The sequence below is a fragment of the Fusarium fujikuroi genome, chromosome FFUJ_chr07 (genome assembly GCF_900079805.1).
Source record: "Fusarium fujikuroi IMI 58289 draft genome, chromosome FFUJ_chr07".
Classification (NCBI taxonomy): Eukaryota; Fungi; Ascomycota; class Sordariomycetes; order Hypocreales; family Nectriaceae; genus Fusarium; species Fusarium fujikuroi.
The window spans coordinates 1047736-1074350 of record NC_036628.1 but is presented as its reverse complement, the minus strand read 5'-3'; the positions used below and the strand labels follow the sequence as shown (position 1 = coordinate 1074350).

The following is a 26615-nucleotide window of genomic DNA, read 5'->3' as shown; positions in this document are numbered from 1 at the left end:
ACAAGTTGCGAACTGCCGAGGATACGATAAGTCGAGAACAACGACTCATCATGATAGAAGAGCGAATTAGACTCAAGAGAGTCTCAATCTCCGCAGAACGGAACAATAGAGTCAAGTCGTTTATAGGGCGTAGAATGGGGTACAACCTCCACAAAAAACGTGTCGATAGTGAGGGGAACACGGAGGAGTCTTGGCCGTTGAAAGAGCCGATGCCGCCCCCGTCTAGGCTCCGGAAGCGATACCGATATCGATATCAATTAATGGAGCCTCCTCCCCCTCACAACACTAATCAGCTTCAAGGGTCTACCATTATCAAACGGTGCTTATTTCCGTTTCATGTGTATAAACAGAATCTTCTTTACAAAGCCTTTAGCTCTGCTTATAGATGCTTTGTAATGAGGCCATCGGCTGGGTTCAGCCATTTAGTTGGTGTCTTTAGCATTGTTTGATGGTCATTAGGATAAGGGTAATAGCGGGCCTCAAAGCTATGCTATACGAACTACTATTATTCACGTGGGAAATCAAAATGTATGTACGTATGAAATTGCGTCAGCCCGTTCATCGTTATCAGCCCTGGGAGAATATCATTATCAAAATAGATTAAGCAAGAGTCAAGGCTCAAACACCCTTTTTATATTACATGGCGTCGGTGCTTATCACTGTGTTCAGCTGCCGACGCTTGTTAGATTGCCGGCTTCATAGTCTCACAGGAACAGATATTTTAGCCAATGAAGCAACGCCCTGCGTATGTCGCATTGGAACAAACTCGTGTAACGGCCTGACCATCCCTTTAATCCTGAGGCTGAGCCGCTGAGGGCGTGCCTTAGTCCAAGATCAACGTATTAGCGGGCTGATTCTCGAATCCCTCTGGGGACAAGATGCCGTGATTACCGATTTATTGCTCCCTCATGCGACACTTGTGTTATTAGACACATGTCACTGCTGCCATGTAATAGCAGCCCTGTCGCACTAACGATCTTTTGACTTCTTATTCTCTCATTTCTCTTGATGTGCGGAATTTATCATTAGTTATGGCTTCTTGCGTGCCTTATCGTGTGTTCCTCTCGTTGATACTCCTCGTTTGCATGGTCGTGCTTCTATCTAAGCAGCCGTTCTTCGATCGTTCACACATTCATCGCATTACTGATACAGATATCAGCGTTTCTCTCTCGCTTCCTCGACTTAACTTTTCAAGGTCGCATCACGAATACTACGCATCAGATGCCGCTCGCTCGTTATGCGCCTCACATGGCTACACTGTCTTCAACCCTCATCCCGACGCGCCAAACGGTCGCCGCAAGATTTACGACCTCTTCATGGTCAATACAGAACTGGACTTTCTCGAGATCCGGCTAAAGACTCTGTATAATTATGTCGATTATTTTGTTGTCGTTGAGGCGCCACTTACCTTCCAGGGCGGCCCCAAGGACCTTGTCATCCGTGACAACTGGAAGCGCTTTGAGCCTTACCACGACAAGATGATTTATCATCAGCTTGATTATCCGAAAGACTTCAAGCCCTTGCGTCACTGGGATCGGGAAGACTTACAGCGCAACGCTATGTTCGACCAAGTCTTCCCAAAGCTCACTGGCGAGCAAACCCCAACTCTAGGCGATGCCATTCTGGTTGCCGATGTCGACGAGATTCTGCGCCCTGCAACGATGCTGTTACTTAGGACATGCAACTTCCCTCGTCGCCTGACCCTCTCTTCCAAGTTTTATTATTATTCCTTCCAGTTCCTCCACGATGGGCCCGAGTGGCCATTCCCACAGGCAACCTATTATCAAGGCATGCGTAATACCATTCTTCCTGGAAATTTGAGAACTGGAGATGCAGGAATTCCTCTGCTCAGGGATTTGGAAAAGGGGACATTGGCCAATGCCGGTTGGCACTGCAGCTCGTGCTTTTCGACAATGGGCCAATTCCTGAACAAGATGGCCAGTTTCTCGCATGCGTGGATGAACCACGAATCCTTCCGCGATCGGGATCGTATCGCAAGTGCGATACGTGAAGGTGTTGACCTATGGGGGCGTAAAGAGAATACGTTCACTCGAATAGACAATAATGCCGACCTTCCAACTTGTCTGCTTGAGGATCGGGAGAGGTTTCGATATATGCTGGATCGAAGTGGCAAGACCGCGGGGTTCAGCGACTACCCATAAACTTATCTTTTGTGCGGGTGATTATGATAAATGTATTTAGGCATGGTCTGGTCTGGTCTGGTCTGGTCTGGTCTGGTTTGGTTCATGATTTTGGATGAGTTAGTTATGAGAATCGAGATACCCCTTCAATAATGAAGTGTTTCAGCCTCCAACAACTCTCAAGCCTCAACTTTGGAGTAACTGCGCCTCGGTACGGAATCTTCACAACTGTCTTTGACATTCATGCACATGAATACTTTACTGTTGGCCAGGCACTGTTAGACATTGTTCTCCGTTGTCACTAGTTCGATTTTCTGTCTTGATCAATTTAAGATGCTCCTCTGAAGGGAAGGAGTCACATTCGTACAATATTCAAGGGGGAGGAAGGAAGGAATGTGCCGAAAACAGTGGCCCTGTGACAACCTTCTTCCTAGACCTAGCCCATTTCACTGCACTTGCCCAGCTAACAGTGACCTAAGTCAGGCATCCATCCATTATCAAGAATCCACCCTTGGGCAACTTCTCTCCACCATCACAGCTCTCAGTCAGCAACATCAACATCGAGTCTCTGAGGTCAGCTTCCGTCTAAGCGATGATTGAGTCACATGGCGATCCAATCGCTAGCTGATCCTCGTCACGTAGCGTCACTTTCTCCGCAGCTCTTCAGCTCCTTGCCTACCAAGTGGTCCAGTCACGATAGCCTCAGTGTCAGCTCCCAATAAGCATCCCAGGGTCGGTCATATCAGGGGTTCAAAAGTCATTCGGAACTTGAGCTGTGTGAGTGATGTCCATTTGCAGAAAAGCCATTGTCTAGCGCAAGACGTTCGATTCGCTCACAGTCGTTGACGCCGCTCCAATTAGAAGCCCGAGTCCACCTTTCCCAAACCTCGAATTCCATTTCATTTCCGTACGAGGAAGTAATAATTTCGACCCTTTCCCACACGATATTTTTTTTTCTCTTATTTCTGTTTCTAATTCATTCAGATCATACGCCAATACACTTCGCAATTCTATCCATTGAAGCTCACTGACATTTTACAGGACGTTCAGTTGCGCTGTTTGAACCATCTCACCACTCCGTCTCCACCCCCGTACCGACAGAGCCCTCCGCTCCGCCTCCGTTCACCGCCGTCCCCGTCTGATCGGAGCTCCCGAGGGCTATCCGAGTGCGCAGCATGACCTCATCGTAATCGCTCATCCCTCCCAAAGTATCAAAGCTGAATGTCGGCCAGACTTGTTCCACGCCAAGCTTTTTTGCTATTTGTTCTATTCGTATAGCCTGTCCTTGCTTCCTCGCCTATCAATAACGATCTCTCGAGTAAGGAGCTGCGGCACGATGGATTACCCCGACTTAGAAACAGGCAATGCTTTCGAGGAATAGACACCCCTCGCTTCGTGGAGCAAGAAAACATCAGACCTTGATATAGGATATCAAAATAAACTCAGCAAAAGATATCCTAAGCTTATGCTAAGTTACCTAAATCTTTTTGTCATCTAGGATCAAGGGTCTAAGTTGTCCTCCTCTCCTAGCCTCGGAAATAACTCACACTTACAAGGCTTAGAGACATGGGAGCGGCCATCTAGGAAAGGGACCCGTTCATCGGAAGCACCTGGCCGTTTAAGAAAACGATAACACCCAGTCAGAGGCACCCACGATATCCTTCTCTGCTGCACTTCAGATCCTCACAGTTCGTTCGCTCGGCCAGGGTGTGGGTGCGGGCGGGAACGCGATGCGCTGCGTGATGCGAGGCGGGATTGACAGGGCGATGAGCCACTGCAAAACTGGCGTGCGGCGCTTGTCAACTGCAGCGATGAGTTGGCCAACGCATCAAGTGGTCCGTGTGTAGCCTCCTAGAGTTTCCCTCATCAACAACCCCCTCCCTCACCTCTTTTCTTTCGTACTTTCTTAAACTGCAGATTTTATTCTCTCTGTTTATTCTAGTATTTGGCGATCTTCTACAGCTTCTGGTTTACTTGTTGAGCTTTTTTCATTGAAAAAAGTCTCTTGGCTGTGAAAATGGGTGTTGATAAGTATCCACACCCAAGCATCACCTGGGCGTTCTCCGCCTCACATTGACAACTCGACCCATGTCATCTGGGACATTCGATTCTTTCCAACAAACAGTCAAATGTTGAAAATCCATTCAATGCTTATTAAAGTCACTCATTACCCTCTGAACCAGCGCGGGTTTCGGCGATCCAACTTAGAAAGAGTCCATCCCTTGCCACTATTCTTGACTAACAAAACACCACTCAATCATACATTCAAACTCGAATCTGGATCTGGTTCCCTTGTCTATAAACACACGCGTCTTCCCACCAACTACCAGGCTTAAAACTGAACGAACATTTTCATAACGACATAATCATTCAGTCATCAGCCGTTTCTAGTCAGCCGCTTGCAGGTTACTTACACAAGCTATGGCCGACAACTGCCCACGCTTTACTCGATCAAAGTATGTTCCAAGCAGAAAAACAACATCCAAGGATCATATCGTCATCATCGTCAACAGCAGCAGAAAAAATAGCGCCATCAACAATGGCAACAGCGCCTAGGCCCCCGGTGAAAAAACAAACGAAAAAGTGAGGAGTGGCAAGCGCCAACTCCATATACAAGAACGGCTTCCCTTGGGAAAAGGCCTTTTCTCCTTTCTAGCCAGTGCTGGATTTCTTCCCACCATGCAAGATTATGCTCCGTCCATTAACAAAGAAAAGTGTCATGGTTTTTCCAGGAACTGGGTAGTGGCGACATGAGAACAGCGAAGAAGTCTTCGAAACCCCGGTAACAGCTGCGTATGGGCCAACAGATATCTGGAAATATCATGAGCTCGTGAGAGAGGAATTTATATATGTTTACCCTTGGTCTTTTCACTCGCTTGTCATAAGCCGGTCTTGTGCTCTGTTGTTGGCCCGAGACGCAAGCAAAGAAGCCTTTGCCTGGCAGTTATAGGAACAACTAGCACAGACTTGGACGCTTGTTGCCTCTTGAGTCAGAGGGCGTGGAAACATCCCCAAGCGAGTGTTACAGCCACCACACCAGCGAGTTATGGCGCTGATCATGGTCGCGTGGCATACTTCATTAGAAACTCGACTACTGCGTCAAGGTTTGTCTCTTCTTTCGCGCTGATACCATAGCAGCACACCTCACGACCTCGTATGCTCTTCAGGTCTAGCTCGTCAATCAACTCATCCACCGAAAGCTTGTCCGGAAGATCGGACTTATTCCCCAGGATGAGAAGCGGTATACCCTCAAGCGACTTGCGGCTCATGAGATCATGGAGCTCTTCCTTCGCTTGGGGAATCAAAGGTGTATCGGCAATATCCACGATAAAGACGATGGCGCTCACGCCTCGACAATATCTTTCCCACATGGTTCGAAACCGGGGCTGGCCGCCAATATCCCAACACTTCAAGGTAACATGCCCGCGCTGTACCTTTTTCATGTTGAAACCAACGGTGGGGATGGAGCTATCATCTGGAGTTAGCACTGTGACCTCATGACCTCATGACACAGTTGAAATATCCGGTCAGGCAGCAGCGAGATCGAGGAAATTTATGGAGGAAATTCATGGCAAGAGCCAGTATTGGGAAGTGCTTACTCGAGAGTGAATTCACCGCCCTACAAACGCGACAGTCAGCTACAAGCGGTCAAGCGAAAAAACCACATGTCGGAACCTACAGCAAGAACTCGTAATAACGATGTCTTTCCAGCATTTTGCAAACCAACCATCGTCACTTCCATTTCCATCGCCCTGGGAGTCATTATCAGCATGTGGGTTCAAAAGCTGCGGCACCTGTGAAGAACAGCGAGTCGCGAATGAACCGGAGGTTTCTGTTGGTTTCCGTGGAAGCAACCTCATGATTATGGCTACTTACCAGAACATGCGCATGAGCCAATTGTAGACCCTTTGGAATAGCCCTGCCATATTTGCTATCGGGTCACGAAAAACGTTGGTCGGGCTGCGGTAGGCGGTCGGGTGAAGGCGGGGGTGCTGATTGGAAGAACGCTGCAGCTTGTCGCAAAGACGAACGAGAGAAATGTCGTTTCTTTTGAAAGCTTCTCCTCTTTGGCAGAAGAACACAAAATGTTTCGGTTTCGCGAAAGATGGTAGAAGATGTGGTGGGCGGGGTGTTTTATGGGCGGACAATTATTGTTGGTGCTCAAATGCAGGGTCGTGGTCCAAGGTGACAGAAGCGAGAGGACCGGCAGGACGACGGTTCAGGAAAAGCGACTTGTATGACGGTGGCAGGCGACAAGTAACATCTGCACCTGCAAAGTTGTGCGCGCCAGCGTCTAGGCGTTTGATACAAGGTCGGCGTCGGCGTCGGAGGCGGGTTCGAGCGGCGATGGAAATAGTGAAGGAGGAGAGGCTCGTGGTGCAACGACGGAGGAGCAGTACCTAGATTGGCACAGGTGACGCCTAGGCGGAGGCACAAAAAAGGGCCCCACCTGGGACGAGATGACGGCCGAGACAGTCAACAGAGACGCCAGAAAGGGCACCCAAAAGACGCCAACAGAGACCACCAACGGGCACGAGCCTTTGGGGCCTTGAGGGGGCAAGGAATGGGGAAGTGGTGGGAACGACCCGTGCCTGGCGGCGCAAGTAGCGTAGCTTTTAGCGCAGATGCAGCGCCAAAGGAGCCCAGAGAGGTTACCGAGAAAGATTTGGTGCTGTAGATGGTTAAGTCGAGTGTAAGCGCGAATATCAAACTCAACGCAGGTCGAGGTACTTGGCAGTCGTGAGACCGGCAGCTATCCCACTGCTAGCTACCTAGGTAAGCTACTAACTAATCCAGGGTATGTATCGATGGCAGCAAGAGAGCTCGAGCTCTAGGTCAGGTCAGGCCAGGTCGGGAGGCCTAAGGCAAGGTAGAGCTCGTGCAAGGATGAGCAGTGAGCGGGAGCGCCAAAATGTAGTGATTGGGGACTGCAAGTCGTCGCGGGGTGTTGTGACATCCCAATCTTCAATCACCTGGCCCAGCCAGAGGTGGCAGCAGTGTGGGCTAGGCGCTGCGGCGTTTCATTCGCTTGAACAGAGGAGAGCTTGCTTGGGTGGAGCGATGATCGACCAGGGCACGCAGGGCTCCAGGAGACCAGGACTGCGTCGACGTCAGTGCTCAAAGTCAAGGGCTTCAGTGAGGGCGCCTAACGACGAGCACTGCTGTGTCTTTGTATTTGTTCGTTGGGTCCTTGTCGCTGCAAGGCAGGGCAGTTAACGAATTATGGGCGGGTAAATAGACGTTTGAGTTGAATGTCACTATCTTGACTTTGCCTCCTAAAATCAAAGTGCTTCACGGTTAGCTGCAGGGTCTTCAGAGAGCGGGAGCCGGCAAACAAACCCACCCGATGGGTTAAGACTTGAGAGTAGACGTAGACGTAGACGTAGACGTAGACGGTGACAGCGTTGGCGATCAATACTGGATCTGATCGAGGTACTTGACTGACCTGGTCGAGCTCGACTTGTTGTTATAGGTCTTGAAAGCGGATAAGAGATCTCCTGGGCAATGCAGCTCCCTCAGGATCGTGCAATGGAGTTTCAAATACTGGCGGTTTGAAGTGCCCCAATGTTGTGTTGCAATAACGCATGCAAAGTGTGGGCCTTGATCGCCAGCCACGGACAGGACAGCCACAAGTAAGGCGTTGATAACAGGACGATGAATCAAGTTGTTGGACGACTTGCAGATCAAGGATATGCGCTGCCTCGAACTACAAACCTTTGTTGAGTGTTAGGTAGTATTATAATTCCGCTCGATTATATGTTTTTGAAGGTTGCAAGAGGAGAGTTGTTGCAGGGTATGAGGTGAGCCACACATAAATTGCAGCCCTCTGTAGTGGCACTTCGGTAGCGGAGTCGTGATATCTGATGACCCCAGGGTTACCCTGACATCGAGATGATTCAAGGAAGAGATGTGAATATGTCTAGATAGGAAGACGTGTAGAAGACCATAGTGTAGAAGTACTCTTGTCTCCAGAAGATGTACAGAGAGATGATGGACCAAGACCAAGTGCAGCGTGTTGGGCTATTGGCTGCAAATCAAGTGAAGTTGGTTAAAACCAACCGAGGTCTCACCAAAGCGTTTATCTCTAGGACCATTATTCGATCAATCCTGGGCATGGTACCTGTATGTATGTACTGTAATGCAGGTTGGGCTGCAGTTGCTGCAAGCATCGCATTCGAGGCTTGTAACCCCAGCTCTTATTCGTGTAGTAATTGGGAAGCTTTCGCTTTTGGGCTGCAAGACAAGTACGTCTCGTCATCCTTATTACTCGAGGAGGTGGCAGCCCAGTATTACTCCGGGAGTGTCTGTCTGGTGTGCTTCTTGTTCATCTGTCTAAATACCTCTTGTCTCTGCGCCACCGGAAATAACTACATTAGTAGCTGACAGAGCACTTTGAGTGGCCTTCAGTACCTCCGGACTCTCCATTACTGGAGATGTCACTAGCATAGAAGCCGAAACGTGACCACCTTTCGAGTTGCAAACCTCGTCCTAGCCCCCATCTTCGACTTACACACAGTCAGCGTCGTACCTAAATTATTTCCCAGGCACCAGCTTTAAGCCTTCATGCTCTGGAAGCGGTGATTGGCAACACAAAGGGGCCAACTTTCTTTGCTAAGCATGCCTTGTGACTTGGGGAACGGTAGATAATTCGTCATCATTCTCGTTTATTATCGCCTCTAGCTAGAAATCCTGGAACGATGTAATCTTGTCGTTCGCGATGCTGCCTCTGTGGGAGCTTGGTTCCGCAAGGATAAGATGACAGGATTATTCGCCATGTTAATTCATCGCGGGTGTTTCATTTGACTGGTCATGAAATTTATGCTTCCTTGTTAAATAAATTATGAACGCAACGAACCGTTTTAACCGCTCATGCGGCCGAATTCAAATGTTGCACCTAAATCGCTTGATTGATTGATTGATTGATTGATAGAACCAGTTCCGCATTCGTGATGCCTGATCCTCATTCGCTAGCTCACTACCCCACCTCTGATAAGATAACGGCCGGCAATGACTAAGCTTGGCTTTGACTTTTTTTTCTGGCTGGGAACTTTTTTTTTCTGCGCTGCGATAGCCTCAATCTTTGCGATTGCGAGCGGTCTTACCAATAGATTTGCCGCTCCTCACTGTTCACAGCGGCCGGCAAGATTCTTCGAATGTTTTCTTCTATTGCGATTGACTCTACTACCGTTTGTTTTGGAATTGCTGCCATCGCTCAGAAGATATCACACCGAGTCTCGCCATTCTTGAAGCTCTAGGCCATTCTCTTAGAGTACCAGTCACCATGGCACCCTCGGCCACCGAAACCGAGTGGGATCACCAATTCCATACCCTGCGCCGAGAGGACCTTTTCCGAAACCCTCCAAAGGATCACACTGCCTATCCTGCCCTCCAATTAGCCGTCGACCCTCATCTCGAGTCCTTCAATGGCTTGTTTCGCGACGATGGCAAGCCAGGCCTGCTGGCGCATGGTATAGCCGACATTGGCGCCAGAACATACCTCGATGGCGACGACCGCGCCTCGCCAGATGGCAAGAATCGCCTCACTATTAGATACAAAGACGTCTTCCTTCAGAAGCCTCAGGTGCCCCCTTCCAATAAGATGGCCCGGAACCGTCAGGTTTTCCCAGCCGAGTGCAGAGAACGCCATGTAACATATCGAGGAAGGCTCTCAGCTACTCTCGAGTACCGCATCAACGGCGGAGATCCAGTTGAGTTTACTCGGGAGTTTGGCCAAGTACCTGTCATGATCAAGGTGTGCATACCAATTTCTGCTTTCGGAGGGCTTTTACTCACATATACCAGTCGAACCGATGCCACCTTGAGAACAACTCGCCCGCGCTCCTTGTTGAGAGAAAGGAAGAATCCGAGGAGCTTGGAGGATACTTTATCGTGAATGGTATCGAGAAGATTATTCGAATGCTGCAGTTGAACAAGCGAAACTTTCCCATGGCCATCAACCGACCTAGTTTCCAGAACCGTGGCCCTGGTTACACTCCCTACGGTATTATTCTGCGTGCAGTTCGCCCCGACGAAACCTCTCAGACCAACGTCCTCCACTACCTCAGCGACGGAAACATGACGTTCCGTTTCTCATGGCGCAAGAACGAATACCTTGTTCCCGTCATGATGATCCTGAAGGCACTGGTTGAGACCAACGATCGCGAGATCTTTGAGGGACTGGTCGGTCCTGCTGGCTCCAAGTCAACCGAGAACACCTTCTTGACACACCGAATCGAGCTGCTTCTACGGACATACAAGTCATACAACCTCTACAGCAAGTCGGATACGAGAGCATACCTGGGCGAGAAGTTTCGAGTTGTTCTAGGAGTGCCGGACACCATGACCAATCTCGAGGTCGGAACTGAGTTCTTGCGGAGAATTGTCTTGGTCCACCTTGGAAATGTTGATGTTACTGAAGAGCAGGACAAGGAGAAGTTTAAGCTGCTTCTCTTCATGATCCGAAAGCTTTATGCGCTTGTCGCTGGTGACTGTGCTGTCGACAATCCCGATGCCGTCCAGAACCAGGAGATCTTGCTTGGTGGTTTCTTGTATGGACAGATCCTCAAGGAAAGACTCGATGAGTTCCTCAGCGTCAACGTTCGAGCATCTTTGCGTGATTACCTTCGAAGGAACCCCGGCGTTGCCTTCACCTCGGAGGACTTCCGCAAGGAATTCCCCAACAACATTTTCCGCAAGGCCAACGAGAACCTCGGAAATGCTCTAGAATACTTCCTGTCAACGGGTAACTTGCAGAGTGCCTCGGGTCTTGATTTGCAACAAACAGCCGGTTTTACAGTCGTGGCTGAGAAGCTCAACTTCTTGCGTTTCATCAGTCATTTCCGCATGGTGCATCGTGGTGCCTTCTTCGCCCAACTGAAGACTACGGCCGTCCGAAAGTTGCTCCCAGAGTCGTGGGGGTTTATGTGTCCTGTCCATACTCCTGATGGTGCTCCTTGTGGTCTTCTCAACCATCTTGCGCACAAGTGTAAGATCATGACTGACTACGTCGATGTGTCTCATATTGCTTCTCTCGCTCAGGAGCTTGGAATTGTTGACGTTTCCTCGGCTTCGACTGAAGAGAATGTCGTTGTCATGCTTGATGGCAAGATCCTTGGTTTCTGTACTCCCAAGGAGTCTGTCAGAATTGCAGACTGCTTCCGATACTGGAAGGTTGAGGGTACTCATGGAGTTCCTCTTCAGCTCGAGATTGGTTACGTTCCTCCATCCAGGGGTGGATCTTATCCGGGTATTTACATGACATCAACGCCCGCAAGAATGGTGCGCCCTGTCAAATACCTTCCCCTTCAGAAGGAGGATTGGGTTGGTCCTTATGAGCAGCCTTATATGTCGATTGCTGTGGTGCCTCAGGAGGTCGAGTCTGGCAAGTCAACACATGTCGAGTTCGACCCCACAAACATGCTCTCGATTCTTGCCAACATGACGCCGTTTTCCGATTTCAACCAGTCTCCTCGAAACATGTACCAGTGTCAGATGGGTAAGCAAACTATGGGAACTCCTGGCGCTGCTATCCGCTACCGAACCGATAACAAGTCTTATCGCATCCAAACTGGCCAAACGCCCATTGTGCGAGCACCTCTTCACAACACATATGGCTTCGACAACTTCCCCAACGGCATGAACGCAGTTGTTGCTGTCATTTCTTATACCGGATACGACATGGATGACGCCATGATTCTCAACAAGAGTGCTCACGAGCGAGGCTTTGGCCATGGTACAATCTACAAGACAAAGAAGATCTCACTCAAGGATGACTCTCGAACCAAGGCCACTAAGAGTGTCACCAAGGCCTTTGGCTTTGCCCCACACAGTTACGTGAGCGCTCAGTACCAGGGCATGCTGGATGACGATGGTCTGCCTCATGTTGGTCGTCTGATTCAAGAGGGAGACGTCATCTGTGCCTGGCACACAGTGACTCCCGACTACAACGGCAAACTGGTGAACCTCGACGGCATTACTCACTATGAGAAGTACAAGGATTCGGAGAACGGGTTTGTTGAAGAAGTCCGCCTGATCGGAGCCGACTCAGGTAACGAGCCCCTGCAAACAATCTCCGTCAAGTTCCGTATTCCCCGATCGCCCATCATTGGTGACAAGTTCTCTTCTCGACACGGACAGAAGGGTGTTGCCTCGCAAAAGTGGCCGACGATGGACCTCCCCTTTTCTGAGACTGGCATTTCCCCCGATATTATCATTAACCCCCACGCTTTCCCTTCTCGTATGACGATAGGCATGTTTGTGGAGTCGCTGGCAGGCAAGGCTGGCGCGCTTCATGGCCTTGCGCAAGACTCGACGCCGTTCAAGTTTGACGAAGAGAACACGGCAGGAGATTACTTTGGCCACCAGCTGATGAAGGCTGGGTACAACTACCACGGCAATGAGCCCATGTACTCGGGCATCACTGGAGAGGAGCTCGCAGCTGACATTTACATCGGAGTCGTCTACTACCAGCGACTGCGACACATGGTGAACGACAAGTACCAGGTGCGAACCACAGGTCCAGTCGTCCCTACAACCGGACAACCTATTAAGGGCCGAAAGAGGGGTGGTGGTATTCGTGTCGGAGAAATGGAGCGTGATGCTCTGCTGGCACACGGAACTGCTTTCCTGCTTCAAGATCGCCTGCTCAACTGCTCTGACTACTCGAAATCGTGGATCTGCCGCCGATGTGGTTCGTTCCTCTCTGTGCAGCCAACAGTGTCACAGTTTGCGCCGGGCAAGAAGAAGGCCGCGAGCATCGTACGATGCCGTGCCTGTGCGGTCAAGCTGGACGACGCGGAGGGCATCGACCTTACCGAGATCCAGGGTGAGATTTGGGAGGACGGTCACGGTAACTCTTGGGTCGGAGGTGACCACACTACGCAGGTTGTTGTCCCTGGTGCGCTCAAGTTCCTTGATGTTGAGCTTGCTGCGATGGGTGTCAAGCTCAAGTACCGTGTGGACCGTGGCGATGAGCCTCGGAAGGGTCCGATGAGACCTATGGCATTAAGCGGCGTTCGGGTTGGAAAATAGAGGGACATATTGTGCTGATGATTTGTTGTTTTTGCTTTGAGCTGTTTATATGGCGGCGGCCCTGTACATTCACAATAGTGCATCATGTTAATACGAGTATGACTTGACAATGCCTTTTAGAAGTTGCAAGTGCTTTTTTCTCCCAATAGACGGGTGTCATCATCCATGTCTTCTGTTATCTGATATCTTACTCACAGACAATCATCGAGATGTCTTCACCGACTTTACTCGACATCATACTTGCATCCAGCCAGCCATCAATACCAGGTATTTCTGCTTGATAAGCAGATGACACCAATGACGGCAGCAACACACACACATTGATACATATCCACGGCACCTCGGCATCGGACAGCGCCGAGCAAACGGAGCGTGGGAACGTGGACAATCGGTTGCCGTGTACCTTGGCCTGGAAACCAAGTGATACAAACAGAATAAGGCGGCTGCGAGTAGCCGAGACTATCGACGAATGGCAGCTGAGGAGACAGCAGTTGTTGGAAGATGAAAGGAGTGTTTGTGATCCAAAAGGGGGAAATGTAACAAGCCGTTCTGTGATTCCTTCCATATGCTACTGTCTGTCCCTTTGGCTGAGAACAGAACAGGGGCACACAACAACGTGGATCCTTTGTAGGATATGACAATAACATTGCACACACACACAGAGAGAGAGTTTGAGTGGAGGATATAAATGAGAGCAGTGTTTCTTTTGGCATATCTGGAGCAAGGTTAGAAGCTTGAAGTGGCGCAACGAGCAGCAATAGCACACAGTCACCACAGCATTAGGTTGTTTATATAACCATGACTTGACTGGACATGATGTTTGTTTGTTTAGTTTACTCTTTTCTCGAGGTCATTTCGAGTCCTCGATAATCTCGATTCTTCCTGTTTTATCACGCTTTAATGCCTTAGGTAAGATTTATATATCGAGTAGACCCATCTGTACCTAGCTGGACCTGCCCAACAGGTGCAGCAGCCGACAAAGATTGCACCTCCCCCTAGGAAGATAAAGCCTAGCTTCAACTTACTTACCTGATTTCTCTACTTAACTTAGGCACTCCCAAACTTGGGCCATCTACGTCTTCACATCCTCATCAACACCATGCGTATCATCCTCGCTTGGCTGCTCTTCGCTGTCGTCACAGCACAGAGCTACAACTACGGCGGCGTTGATATCGACTCCCTCACACGCAGACAAGACCCCGATGCGCCGATCGTCGTCAAGGCCTTGCCTCAGACTCGTAATGGCACTACGCCACTCAGGCTCGAGATACGACAGATGAAGGCCGATCGCTACAAATGGGACTTGTTCATACTCTCCATGAGCATGTTCCAGGATGTCAGTCAGGACGACCCTGCTTCGTGGTACAAGATCGCTGGTACGTGACACTGTCCCAGATAAAACGTTGTGAGGAGGACATACTGATACCTTGCCTGTTCAGGGATCCACGGAGTTCCTTTCGAGGCTTGGAATGGTGTTGAGGCGGCCCCAGGAGCAAACCAGTCTGGTTATTGCGCCCACAGCTCCGTTCTTTTCCCGGTGTGGCACCGGCCGTATCTAGCTCTCTTTGAGGTATGAGGAGACCTGCTATTCCTCATGCTTCTGCTAACAAGATGGAATAGCAAGAGCTATATCGAATGGCCAATGTCATTGCCGGCATGTTTCCTAACGGGACCGATCGGCAAACATATATAGACGCTGCACGCGACTTCCGAATGCCATATTGGGACTGGGCAATGCCTCCCCCTCCAGGAGAATCACATTTTCCTGATGTATTCTGGAATGCGACCATCTCCCAGTGGGGTCCTCGAGGTGTTCAGGAGATACGCAACCCTCTCTACTCGTACAGGTTTCATCCAAAAAACGCAAGTGCTATGATATGGAGTCCAGTGAGTGGCCCCACGTTGCAAGAGAACTCGCCATTGACTGTCAACTAGCTGAGAGACTGGGACGAGACCAAGAGAGCCCCTAACGTATCTGAGAGTTTAACCGATCCGACGTCTGGCAACGACAAGGTCAACGCTGCGCTACTATCGAGACTTCCAGAGATACAACGGCGCCTCTATGAGCTTTTGACGAGTTACAAGGACTTCAACAGCTTCGGGACCAAGGCATGGGGTGCTACGCAGAATTTGTCAACAGCGGACTCGATCGAATCTGTTCACGACATTATTCATACCGACGGCGGTCTTGGAGGACACATGACATATGTCCCTCTGTCTTCGTTCGATCCACTGTTCCTGCTTCACCACGCCATGACAGATCGAGTAGTTGCCATATGGCAATCTCTCAACCCGTACTCATGGGTCACTCCAATGCCGGCGGGTGAAAACAGTTTCACCACTCTCAAGGGGGAGATGCAAGACTCTCAGTCCCCGTTGACTCCGTTCTTTGCGTCTGTTGACGGCACCTTCTGGAACTCAGACACAGCCAGGACAACAGAAGCTTTCGGATACACGTATGCTGATACTGATCTCACGGGGAAACAGAAGGAAGATGTTCGACAAGACTTACAAAAGAAGGTGAGCGAATGGTGGGGAGGTTCAGCTGCGGTTGGTCTTCAGGCGGGCACGGATATTATGATAGCAGGCGGAATCTCTTCGACAGACTACACGGCCAAATGGACTATCGCTGTCTTGGTAAATATGGGGGCATTTCCCGGTTCCTACACCATCTACTTCTACCTGGGACAGCTGCCCACCGACTGCGGTGAACAAACCTCTCATTATATCGGCGGTATCCCATTTGCTGGCAATCTCATGGCAAACCCATCAGACTCGGTGATTACAGCAGCACTGCCCATCGAATCTCGACTCAGAGAAAGGGTCATATATGGAGATCTTCCCAGTCTGAGTTTCAAAGATGTCGAGTATTATCTGCTGGAACGACAGAAGCTCCAGCTCTGTGTGATGGCCGACTTCAGAAGGGATGTGGACCCAGCTCAGGTCAGTGGGCTACGTGTTGAAATTGTCCGCTCAAGTCATAAAGATGGTCGAGATTCGTTCAAGATGGACACTTCTTAGATGAGTCTGTTGGGTTTTAGGGCTAAAGAACAGGTAGAACAGGACATGTTTAGAAGACGTATTGACAAGTCTTTGCTGAGTTGAATTGAATTGAATTTCCTGAGCTAGTCTAGTCTAGGAAACCTATTCGTCGGTGCCGAGGTTGTTTGATGTCTTTGGAAGTTGGAGACTTGGAGTTGGTGGCTTTACAGCACAGCACCACATTGTCCTCAGGGAGAAAGAAAACCAATCGACTGAAACCAAGGTGCTAGAATTAACTGGACTGTATGCCTGCTAAAATGTGCTAAACTCATCTCCAGCATTTTTGTTCTTTATGTCAGAGGTCACAAGTCTTCTTTCTGACCCCCAAAGGCTTGGAATTGTCTCTGATGCAACCTTATCTCAGCTGCCATGTCATATCAAAACGCCATAAGCATTATTTCGCCCTGGCTGATGAGTATATAGCCCTAGTTCCCCCACGATCATCTGTAATATTCAGATCCTCAAATATCACAGCATGGCAGACTCACACATCCCATCCGTTCCTCCACCATGGACTCTCAAAGGCGAGATCTACGCCTTTCTATTCTGGACGTCTCCCTCACAAGCCAAAGAAGGTCTCCCTTCAATTGCTTACTCTCCTCTTGAAGGCCAATCCAGCTTTGCTAAAGATCAGAAAGCTCTTGGAGGTCTGAGCATGTTGCAGCTTATTCGCTACACGGACTCTCCCGTTGGACCCTACGATGAACTCATTCTCGCGCCGGGGACTTTTGGGTATGAGAAGGAGGATGAGAATGGGAGGAAAGTGAAAGGGAAAGGTGTCAAGATTACGAGGATCTACGTTTCTCATAAACACACGTGCTACAACGGTAGAAAGAGTACGCCTACTCTCTCGGTATCTTCTCTCTTCACCTACTAACAAAGGATATTTAGACTGGAACGTCCCCAAACACCTCGCTAAGTTCGACTGGATTAACAACTCAAACGGCTCTACAACTGTCAAAGTATATCCTCACGATACATTGCCCACAGACTCAGCTAGCCCTGAGTCAGCCTCACCAGATCCCACGCCATTCTTCCAAGCCACCTTCAAGCCTATTCGCTATGCGCCCTCATTTCCCTTCCGAACTTCATGGATCAACTTTTTGGGCTTTGACACCACTTTGGTCTTCCCTCCTCTCCCTGAAGGCTTTGGGAGCCAGGGCGAACTGCCTGGTACTGACCAGTGGTGCTCTGTCGTTCCGCAGCAGTCTACATCCAAGTGTATGTTGGGCTGGTTTGACGTTGAGCAGCATCGCGGTGAGCAGGGCAAGTTGACGGGTGAGTTTGAGAACTTCTGGCCTGGTTGGTCCAAGTGGCAGATTGGGATCAAGATGGAGAACTCTGTTATCGAGTTTGATCACCCAGAGGCTTGGGAGCCGCCCAGAACGAGACTATAAGCAACATCAATAGTTCACTGTTTGCTTGTATGGATCTGAAAGTCAACCTGGCCATCAAGAAATCTCTGTTCGAGACCTATGCACTAGGAGAGAGTCATGCAGGTTACTATGTACGTAAGTAAGCAAATCCCTCTTTACCAAAACACCGTCAACTCCAGTATTTGTGTACCACACAAAATAACAACCTCAACCCCATCTTCCAACCAACAGGTTGCCTCTGTTGGCTCTCCATACCCATATCCGTAGCCCATGTCTGTATAAGTACCCCAGTCTACGCAAGAAATACAGCTTTCTTGAGCAGCCCACTGCTCGCTCTTTCGACCCGTCCTTCAAACATCGCACATGTCCAACAATGTCATGCACTACTCCGCTCTCAGGATCAGCCCTGTAAAAGCTATTCGGTTTCCTCAACATCCCCTCTCAATGATCATACGCTATCCATACAGGATAGTAGCAGGGCCATAAGGCCCGTGTCAATAGCTATAATCGGAACAAACACCAGTGGTGAGGTTGATCAATGGCTGCTTGTGTTTCGGAGATCGTCCTTGTGTCTCGCATCGATTGAAGTATTTGGTTGCCAGGACGATCGGAGGCAGTCCCATATTCATCGGTTAAGGTAGACGATCAACGTTTATCCACCGTAGATACGGGTTGCTCTGTAAGGGTAACACATTGTCTGGCATTCACTTGGTGACTTTATTCACTCAGTGTTTCCAGTTACCCCCTGTTTGGCCACTACTTCTCGTGCATAAAACTCGACAAGCATAGTCGCATACGCTTCCAGATCTTCCACTGGAACGGCTAATCGAAAATCGTTGAGGAGCAAAAATTGGAGCTCGAGGTGGTTTAGTTCAACCAAAGGCAGACCACCAACCTATCGTGTCGTTAGTTTCATCTCAGCGAGAAAGGGGCGGCAGAGTATAGTTACATACCTTGGCATATCTTGAATTGGTGTAGAAAACATCTGAGAAGAACTTGCTTGCACACGTCACACCGGAGATGATGAGACGGTGTATATTGAAACTATCGACAACAAAGTATGTCGCCGCTGTAATACCACTGTATTCAGTAGGGGTAGCAGCTCCCCTATGGCTGCTTGTCCGGCTTGGTCGAGTTGAGTCAGCCATTTCCTCATCGTCGTCATCTGCCAGGTCCGAGTCACTCTCGTCCACATCCATGCCCTCACCGCGCATAGGGGTGTCTTGAGGGGAAGTTGCGTTTGATTGCTGGGACCGCGTTTGCCGTCGGTTCTCTTCATTCCTCGTGACCATATCGTTGACACGTTCGGTCATACGATCGAAGTATACCAGCAGACTGAGGAAAACCTCGTAGGTAGTGGGGCAGTATTTGTGTATTCTCGACAGGTAGCTGAGGATGGTGATAGCAGGTACATTCTTACCGTGGAAAGCGAGAACTGAATGGTTCAACGATGAGATCGAGCTTCCACTGGTGTCCCCAGACTGATTAGCCTGTTGTTGATGAGCAACATTGCGCTGCATTGCATCGTGCTGCAAATCGTTGGTGGTCGTGATCTTTGTTAGTAACGCAGCAACCATCTCAATGATATCCCCTATGGGCATACCACTAATCTCATACTTCATCTGCTGAAGAGGCGGGTCATTGAGGATACCAGATCCGCCATTGCCAGATAGCAGGTCGGCGCTGGCCAGACTCTGGATATGCGCTAGGTCACGAATGTGTATGACAGTCTGTGCTGGCGTTTGCGACGATGCGCCAGAGACAGGAAAAGAAGGGTTAGGTATTTGGAAGTCGTCGGATGCAGGAGATGGCTGTTGCGCAGAAGAGTTGTGAGAAGTCGGGCCGGGCTGAGAAGCGTGACCTAGGGGACCAGAGTCCCTCGCGTCAGATGCCATAGACGGACTCTTTGCATCATCGGCATAAGCAGGGCCGGTGGCAGCAGCGGGCGATGAGGATGGAGGCGGGGAGGGGAAGCGTGAGGCTCCGCCAGTGGCCGACACGTGGGCGGTTTCGTGACCCGCAGGTGCTGGAGTAGAAGTTGGCTCTGAAGCCGATGCAGATGCAGGCGCGTGTGACCACGTCGCAGAGCTGTGGTTGCTGCTGAAGTCGGCGAGTTCTGCTGTACGCTGCGCTCGCGGGGTAGTGGAGCGTCGTGATCGGCTGCCGGATCGATAAGAAGAGGAAGAGTCGTGTGAGTGATGATGTTGAAGGGAGGGGTTGGCAATCATGGTATGAGGATATGAGGTGTCTGAGATAATGTCGCCGATCACAGCGGCCATAACATCGCTATTGTGCAGACTTTCGTGGGTGATTGAAACGAAAGTTATTATTAAGAGAAACGGAGGGGTATCGTTGTTGTCGCTGGTCTCGCAGAGGAAAGTAAAATCGTAAACGGCGAGTTAAACTGCGGGACAAAATAAAAACAAACTATTAGTCGTCAATATCACACAAACCAATATCGTATATGAGAAATATCGCTTCTTGGGGATTTCAAGCTGCGGAAAAAGGTCGAGGCAATGCAGAATGGAGGCGATGACGATGTCAGAAGCCAAGACAAGTTGAGGAAATCGAAAAGAATCAAGCAAATGGAGGGGACAACATGCAGTAGAGGAGGGGAGAGGATCGGGCCGGTGGAGACGCCTGAGAACCAGAACCAGAACCAGGACAAGGACAAGCCCGACAGTGGATGCTGGAGGCTTTTTTGGAGGCTGAGTGAGTAGTCACTGGAGCCAGAATGAGGGGACTCCTGATCAGCCTGACTGACTAGCAACTGGCGTCGTCCAGTGGGTGCCCAGGCGTTCAACAGCCTGCTAATGAGTGGTCCTCACAGCGCAACAGAGCAAAGCACCCGCCCCTCGTGGGTGAGCTAGCGGGTACCGAGTGGTGGTCGAGGCGGCTGGTCGACCGGATGGTGGGGTGAAGCCCGATTCATTCTCCCCGACAAAATCTCGGAACCAGCTCAGTGGTGCATCTCCCTGGTGTGATTGGTGTATCTTGTTGCAACAATTCAGGGTTCTGAGTGTTTTTTGGTTCACATTTCCCCTTTGCTTGCCGTTTTTTCTTTTTCTGGAGAATTCGAGGGTGTCCCAGTGCAATCCACGGCTACTTTAACTGTCTCTGGATCATCTCAAGAGAATGAATTCTTGTTGGGTGGGGGTTGAGGTGTCATTCGTCGTCGATCATATCCTGTCAAGAGGATGCGCAAAGGATATGCCCATGGCTTTTCGTCATTCGAGACAAGAAATGTGCGGATTTGCATGGCATAGCTTGGTATACCACAGGCAATCGTTCGAATGACGAGAACAGCGGGACGACCATCGCGTTGCCACCTGCAGTGTCGTTGAAACCAGTGGAGGTTCAACGATATGTCCGATATGTCTGTCGGCCATGGCAAGTGTAGTGGCGTTTGTGAATTCGCATCCGTCTTGAAAGCACAGGCCGACGACGTCACCACCCCTGCCACCATATTGTGCAGTCATCCAGAACTCGAGCCTCGAGGGTGGGTGGCTGACTCGGTCCCTGAGACTGTTCACCAGGCGCCCGTGTGTTTGCGACAATTTTCCTCCGTGGTCGGGTTTCACTCAGGTTTGGCAAACTAAATTTGACGCTCATGTATTGATGAAGGGTGACGATGTGTGGTATACAAGGGAAGAATAAATGGTACGGCAAACATGAAACTGGGCACATGAAACACATCAAAATGAAGCAAACATATGGCGCACTTACCGAAGGCTATGCAGATAAAAGCAGATCTCGTTGGAACCAGGTAAAGCCAGTCGCAAGTGTATACGGGTGTAATGATATAAAAGGAGCTACCGTGAGAATTGATTCAGGGAGATACTCAAAGAGCCTCTTTGTATTCGGAGTAGGTTGAAGTCAAGTCAAGTTAAGAGTGACAAGCAGCAAAGGATAGAAAGCGATTGGTTGTCTTAGGTAATGTTGAAGCGTGATTCCAAGACTGGAGCGTCTTCCGGAGAAGGCGACGGACACGGCGAGGAGCGGAGCGGAGCGCGTTAGCTGAGGATAAGTCCAGAGCTTTGGTCGATCGACACTTCCTAAAAGATAGGATGCGAGATCGGCTGCTGCTTAAGAGTTATTAAGCTCGAACGTGTGAGTGCGTCTTCTGGGTGTTCGGATGTAGAATACTAGAAGCAGTTCATCTCACCACGTTAGGTTTCGTTATGATAACCAGGCCGATAAACAGATACTGCTAGGAAATAGCGGGCAATAAATCGCTGTAAGCTCCAAGTCCAACAAAGCGACACGCAAGCGAGCACTGAAGTTTCGGTAAACACAGCTATAAAATTCTTGGTTCAAGCCCCGTCCACTGCAGGGGGAAGAACGACAGCGAATCGAATGACACGGGTTTGGGGTATGTTTTGGCTCGGTCGACCAGAACAGCTTGGTCTGGAGGCTTTGGTACTCTTACGGTCCGTTCGCTGGGGCTGGTCTGGATCTGAATCTAGCGTAGGGGTCTCACGGGTCTCTCTCCAGGTCAGGCAATGGACCTGTTGAAATGGCTCGAGCTCGCTATATAGTGGAGTTGAGATGGAGACGAGTTGACAACAACTCGATATATGATATTTACGCCTCGAGGTACGTAAAGCTTAGTGAACAGCTGTATCAAAAAAAGAAGGAAAAGGAAAATCGACAATAACGTAGGGACAACGATATGCGCAGTAGGCTGGAGCAGAGGAAAGGAGAGAAGCTATTTTTAATATTTCTTGGCGAGCAGTGAAACAGTTGGAAAGTTGTTGAGTCGACTCTGAATCAGGGAAAGAATCCATCCAGCGCTTCGTCCCTGCTTGATCCCGATACCTCGCTTCTACTTATCTGTCCCCAATTTAAAGGAAGGTACGATGAGGGGAGGAGTCTAGGTACCTTAAGTTCCTCCATGCTTTGCTTTGCCTAAGGTAGGTACTCGTTAGGACCGAACCTTCCTAAACAAATACTAGTGATTGTAGATCAGGGGTTTTGACAACGACATGGCAGGCTTTGTTAGGCAAGATTAGTAGGTAGGTACCTTGGAGATATGTACAAAACAATGACATCGTGCTCTGCATTTTATCCTTTCTCTTTCCCATGCCAGCTTCAAGAACTGTCATTGTATCTTGTCAGTCTGAAGTGGTCCTCCACATTTCCAGAAACAGGCCAGAGCCAAGGATCGACGCACGTGGGTGTGATCACTCTCCTCTTTGAGAAACAAACAAAGTGATGTGATATTCTCAACAAGAGCCAAACTCTTCGAAAAAAGGCTTCCATAACTCAACTCCGGAAATATAAAAATCAGTGTTGTTGCGTAGAGTTGTCATGCATGAAGGCTTAAACTCGACATCTCAAGGCAATACATGGGTGAGACCTTCAGCCTTTAACAGATTATTAGCAGTTTGAACTCGGCTTGTCAGGCGTATAATAAGGAGAGTAATAATCATGTTTCTTAATACAGTTCATGTCCTCCTCAGTATGTAACCAAGAAGTCTTGTATCCCTAAGCTCAGATGTCAAAAACAAGTATCAAAAGCCTACAAAGTCTAGCCTAAGGTTATATGAGTATTTTTGTCATCTAGAACAGAGGGCGTGAGTTTCTTGCCTCCCCTTGACTGCCAAGGTATCAGTAAATGTTCAGCATCCAAGCCATCATTTCAACCTGATTCACACCACAGTCATGAGCTTGATACAACCTCCAACTCGGCATTCGGTAAGTTATCGACCGAAGGTACGTAGTTTGTGAGTTGATAAGCCCTCTCAAACTGAGTGGACAACCAAGATGCTGAATACCGGTTATCTGCAGGTTGACCGTTTCAACTATACAAATCCGTCATCAACACGAGAACTGACCACCTTCATCATGCAGCATCCCTTTACCATCCTGGAAGATTCACGAAAACAAAACTTGTTAGAGGGTTCTCCTGCGTCTTTTTCCGTTGGTAAGGGTCCACACCGGATATATACAAAGGGCCACCGACATCGGGTGCAACCTCTTTGGGGCTGCAGTCTCACGATTGAGTCTTATGCAGGAGAGTGAATTTACAATCCCTGATCACTTGAAAAAGGCTCCTTGCAGTAGCGATCTTCTCTCGCTTTCATGGATGTACACGTGCCCTATCTTCGTCAATCAACGTCTCTGCATACTGTTGCTGGCTAATATAAATCATAAGATACGTCAGAGTTCACCGCTCAGGTATACAATAAGATCCAAGACAGAGTCAGTAGAGTAAAGCACGGGCATCTTATGCAGTCGCCTTGAGCCAAAGAGCATTTGCCGTTCAAGCACATGGCAAGTGTTCAGCTGAAATGGCGACTCCCACATCACCAGGTACTTACCACACAAGTCTCGTGAGTCCCTCATTTGTCGCCCTGAGTCCACTCTGCTGCAAGTCTTGATACACCAATTTCGTTCATCACAGGAAGCCTCATTCTAGAAGAGCGGTGAACAATCTAGATGCCGCCACCACTTATCTATGTCCGCCTTGCTTTGGAAAACGATTCACTTGGGTTGTCTCGAATTGATTTGCACCGTCATGTAGGCTCGTATTCCAGTGGCTTACAACCAAGCAATGTTACCCCACGTTATCAACCTAATCGCAGCTTCACATGTTGCGGGGATTGGACTTGGATCGCGGCCCGATGCATATCCCGCTCCGCTCACATATTGAATCATGATTTGTTTCCTAATGAGGTCGGTAGATGTATTGGTTTTCTTGTTCCCATTATCTAGTGTACAGCGCTTCCAGCATCTATCGTTGGCTGTTCTCTGAAGAGTCTGACCATATGCTCTTCATTCTTTACCTCAGCATCAGCTCGGGATGCCTATGGAAGGCCTCGCCCTCGTTCGTACACCCTTTGTCATGACGGGTTTCATAGTAGCACTGCTCATGCTAAGTCGTTTCTCCTTTCCTCACTTTGTCCTGCTCAATAAGGACGATTACTCGTGCCGCACGGCGTAGTCGGTATCAGGGAGATACAAGTGTCGGTCCGCACCATCCTTGGTGAGGACGACCATACGAATGACACCACCAGAGCTACCGTCCCACTTGATAGCCTCCCTCAAGGCTCCCTTGACGAAGTTGACTGCATCATCCTTCTCCATGCCCTCTCGCCAGTTGGCATCACAGTAACCATAGATGTAAGTCGATCCTGAACCGCCGATAGCATAAGATTGCTTGTGAAGTGAACCGCCCAGGGGAATGGAGTAAACTTGGCCACCGAATCGCTCATCCCAACCAGCAATGATGAGGCCAGCCCTGTAGATGATATTAGTATCAGTTTCGTTTGGACTTGGAATGGGGTCGGCGGAACGTACGACAGTCGGTCCTTGTTAGCGTAACAGATCTCCTGGAAGATTGACGCAGCAGTCTGTGTCATGGGGGGTTTGCCATTGGTCATGGCAAAGAGTCCGAGCTGGTATTGAACAATGTCGGCAACAGCCTGTGTGTCGGCAGCTGAACCAGATCGGCAGCACCAGATAGTGTCGTGTACTCTCGTCAACTTGTCTGTCACTCGGTTTGCGATGTAGGCACCGGTCGTTGTTCGCGAATCCGCACCTGAAAAACCCCGTTACTAGATGCACTTTCTTCGGGGCATGAGATACCTACCAAGAATGACACCGTCCTTGAAAGTAACCGCCATACTATGATATGTTAGGCTGCGTCGGTTGCATCATTAGGGAGGCACGTACATCGAGGTTCCCAGGCTTTTAACAAGTTAGCAAGCTGCGCTTCATGACAGGAGGTATGGTTCAATACTTACTTGACCTCTCCCTTCTTCAAGCGGTCCATATCAACATGGATACCATCTGGTGATATCTGTAAGCTTCCGTATCGACAAGGCCAAGCTATGACGAAAGAGTTTCCAACGCACCCTCGTTCAATACTCCAGCGTTACCGAACTCCATTATGACGATTGAGTGGTGTTTTCTTAAATCTTCAGAGGTGTTGATTGATCGATCGTTTCTGAGTCGTGCTTTGTAATGGTTCGTGGTCGTTTCTCGCTGCTCGGGGAAGGCTGGAGCTCAAGTGAAGCTCAAGGCAGCTCTGAACGCGCAGCCGCGCCGAACAGCCAGCTATCATGTCATGTGATTTCTCACGTGATTCGCTCAAAGTTGCAGGAAGAAGATTATTGACTCCAACAGCATTCCGAATCATAGATACTGTTATTAGTATGATCTTATGGAGTTTGTTTGTGCTTTTTATATGTTTATTTGCATTTTTTCGTCGCTCATGGTAGTTACGCGTGCAGGAGCTTGGAGGAATCGTGGTATATCAAGCATGAACCAGCTGGACCAGCCAAAGCCAGCACATACTGAAATACTTGTACATTAATGTGGGATTCTTATGTTCTAGCTCTTTAATGCTTGTGCAGCTCTTGGTCCAGTCCCTCGGCCTGGGCAGCTGCTGTGGTTTCTGCACCACCTTCCTTCTTGTCCTTGTCACCACAGCCACAGTCGTAAAAGTCGCCGATGTTTTCGCAGTCAAAGAGAGGCTTGTGCACCCTCTCGTTGACAATGTTGTGGGCGAAGCACAGCCAACCAGCCGCTGCATTGCGGCTGCTGGTCTGTGGCGGATACTGGGCGAGAAGCTTTTGGAAATGCGCCGCACACTGGCCGCAAGGATAGAGTCGGGCGAACAGGTGCATGAAGGTCTCGAGGGCCATTCGATCGTCCTTGGTTGGCTTATCGGGGAATCGTGCCATCATCGTATGGAGAAACTTCCACGTCGCGTGGCCAAGTTCAGCCCTGTGAGGTAGTGTTAGTGGTGCTTTTACTCGTGAAATAAAATTCTATCGACATACTTCAACGTCGCGTTCTCGAGCTTAGGCGCAATAGAGTTGCCATCAAGGAGACCAGCAGGCAGAGCGCCGAGGTCAGCAGCGAACTCAGATCGAGGGGCTTCTTTCAGGGGCAGTTCAACATCGTTTTGGTATTTAGGAAGAATACTGCGCGAGGGTCCGGAGAAGAAATAGGACAAGGTAAAGAAGACTCCAAGGACCAGAATAAAGGTCAGTGTTAAATGCTGTCGACGAGCCAT

General features: G+C 49.4%; 8 protein-coding genes; 4 read left to right on the top strand and 4 right to left on the bottom strand.

The window, feature by feature from the left end:
- Positions 1–1031: 1031 nt before the first annotated feature.
- FFUJ_08761 (related to beta-1,4-mannosyl-glycoprotein 4-beta-N-acetylglucosaminyltransferase) lies at positions 1032–2162 on the top strand (the record flags this gene model as incomplete). The annotated part of the gene is made up of 1 exon (XM_023580501.1): positions 1032–2162. The coding sequence occupies one exon, from the start codon at positions 1032–1034 to the stop codon at positions 2160–2162; it is 1131 nt and encodes a 376-aa protein (XP_023433268.1).
- A 3035-nt stretch (positions 2163–5197) lies between these two features.
- FFUJ_08762 (related to ADP-ribosylation factor 1) lies at positions 5198–6067 on the bottom strand (the record flags this gene model as incomplete). XM_023580500.1 has 4 exons in its annotated part: positions 5198–5609; positions 5741–5760; positions 5821–5893; positions 6018–6067. The coding sequence occupies 4 exons, from the start codon at positions 6065–6067 to the stop codon at positions 5198–5200; spliced, it is 555 nt and encodes a 184-aa protein (XP_023433267.1).
- A 3356-nt stretch (positions 6068–9423) lies between these two features.
- Positions 9424–13172, top strand: FFUJ_08763 (DNA-directed RNA polymerase I 135K chain UN-18; the record flags this gene model as incomplete). XM_023580499.1 has 2 exons in its annotated part: positions 9424–9894; positions 9945–13172. The coding sequence occupies 2 exons, from the start codon at positions 9424–9426 to the stop codon at positions 13170–13172; spliced, it is 3699 nt and encodes a 1232-aa protein (XP_023433266.1).
- Positions 13173–14271: 1099 nt separating this feature from the next.
- On the top strand, positions 14272–16193 carry FFUJ_08764 (related to tyrosinase precursor (monophenol monooxygenase); the record flags this gene model as incomplete). XM_023580498.1 has 4 exons in its annotated part: positions 14272–14548; positions 14612–14742; positions 14793–15059; positions 15108–16193. The coding sequence occupies 4 exons, from the start codon at positions 14272–14274 to the stop codon at positions 16191–16193; spliced, it is 1761 nt and encodes a 586-aa protein (XP_023433265.1).
- A 496-nt stretch (positions 16194–16689) lies between these two features.
- FFUJ_08765 (uncharacterized protein) lies at positions 16690–17611 on the top strand (the record flags this gene model as incomplete). XM_023580497.1 has 2 exons in its annotated part: positions 16690–17050; positions 17106–17611. 2 exons carry the CDS (start codon positions 16690–16692, stop codon positions 17609–17611), a joined length of 867 nt encoding a protein of 288 aa, XP_023433264.1.
- A 700-nt stretch (positions 17612–18311) lies between these two features.
- FFUJ_08766 (probable PCL7-cyclin like protein interacting with Pho85p) lies at positions 18312–19869 on the bottom strand (the record flags this gene model as incomplete). XM_023580496.1 has 2 exons in its annotated part: positions 18312–18485; positions 18544–19869. The coding sequence occupies 2 exons, from the start codon at positions 19867–19869 to the stop codon at positions 18312–18314; spliced, it is 1500 nt and encodes a 499-aa protein (XP_023433263.1).
- A 4645-nt stretch (positions 19870–24514) lies between these two features.
- On the bottom strand, positions 24515–25483 carry FFUJ_08767 (probable PRE3-20S proteasome subunit (beta1); the record flags this gene model as incomplete). XM_023580494.1 has 6 exons in its annotated part: positions 24515–24833; positions 24893–25133; positions 25185–25219; positions 25268–25282; positions 25339–25384; positions 25450–25483. The coding sequence occupies 6 exons, from the start codon at positions 25481–25483 to the stop codon at positions 24515–24517; spliced, it is 690 nt and encodes a 229-aa protein (XP_023433940.1).
- A 452-nt stretch (positions 25484–25935) lies between these two features.
- Positions 25936–26615, bottom strand: FFUJ_08768 (ERV1-like protein; the record flags this gene model as incomplete). XM_023580493.1 has 2 exons in its annotated part: positions 25936–26323; positions 26380–26615. 2 exons carry the CDS (start codon positions 26613–26615, stop codon positions 25936–25938), a joined length of 624 nt encoding a protein of 207 aa, XP_023433262.1.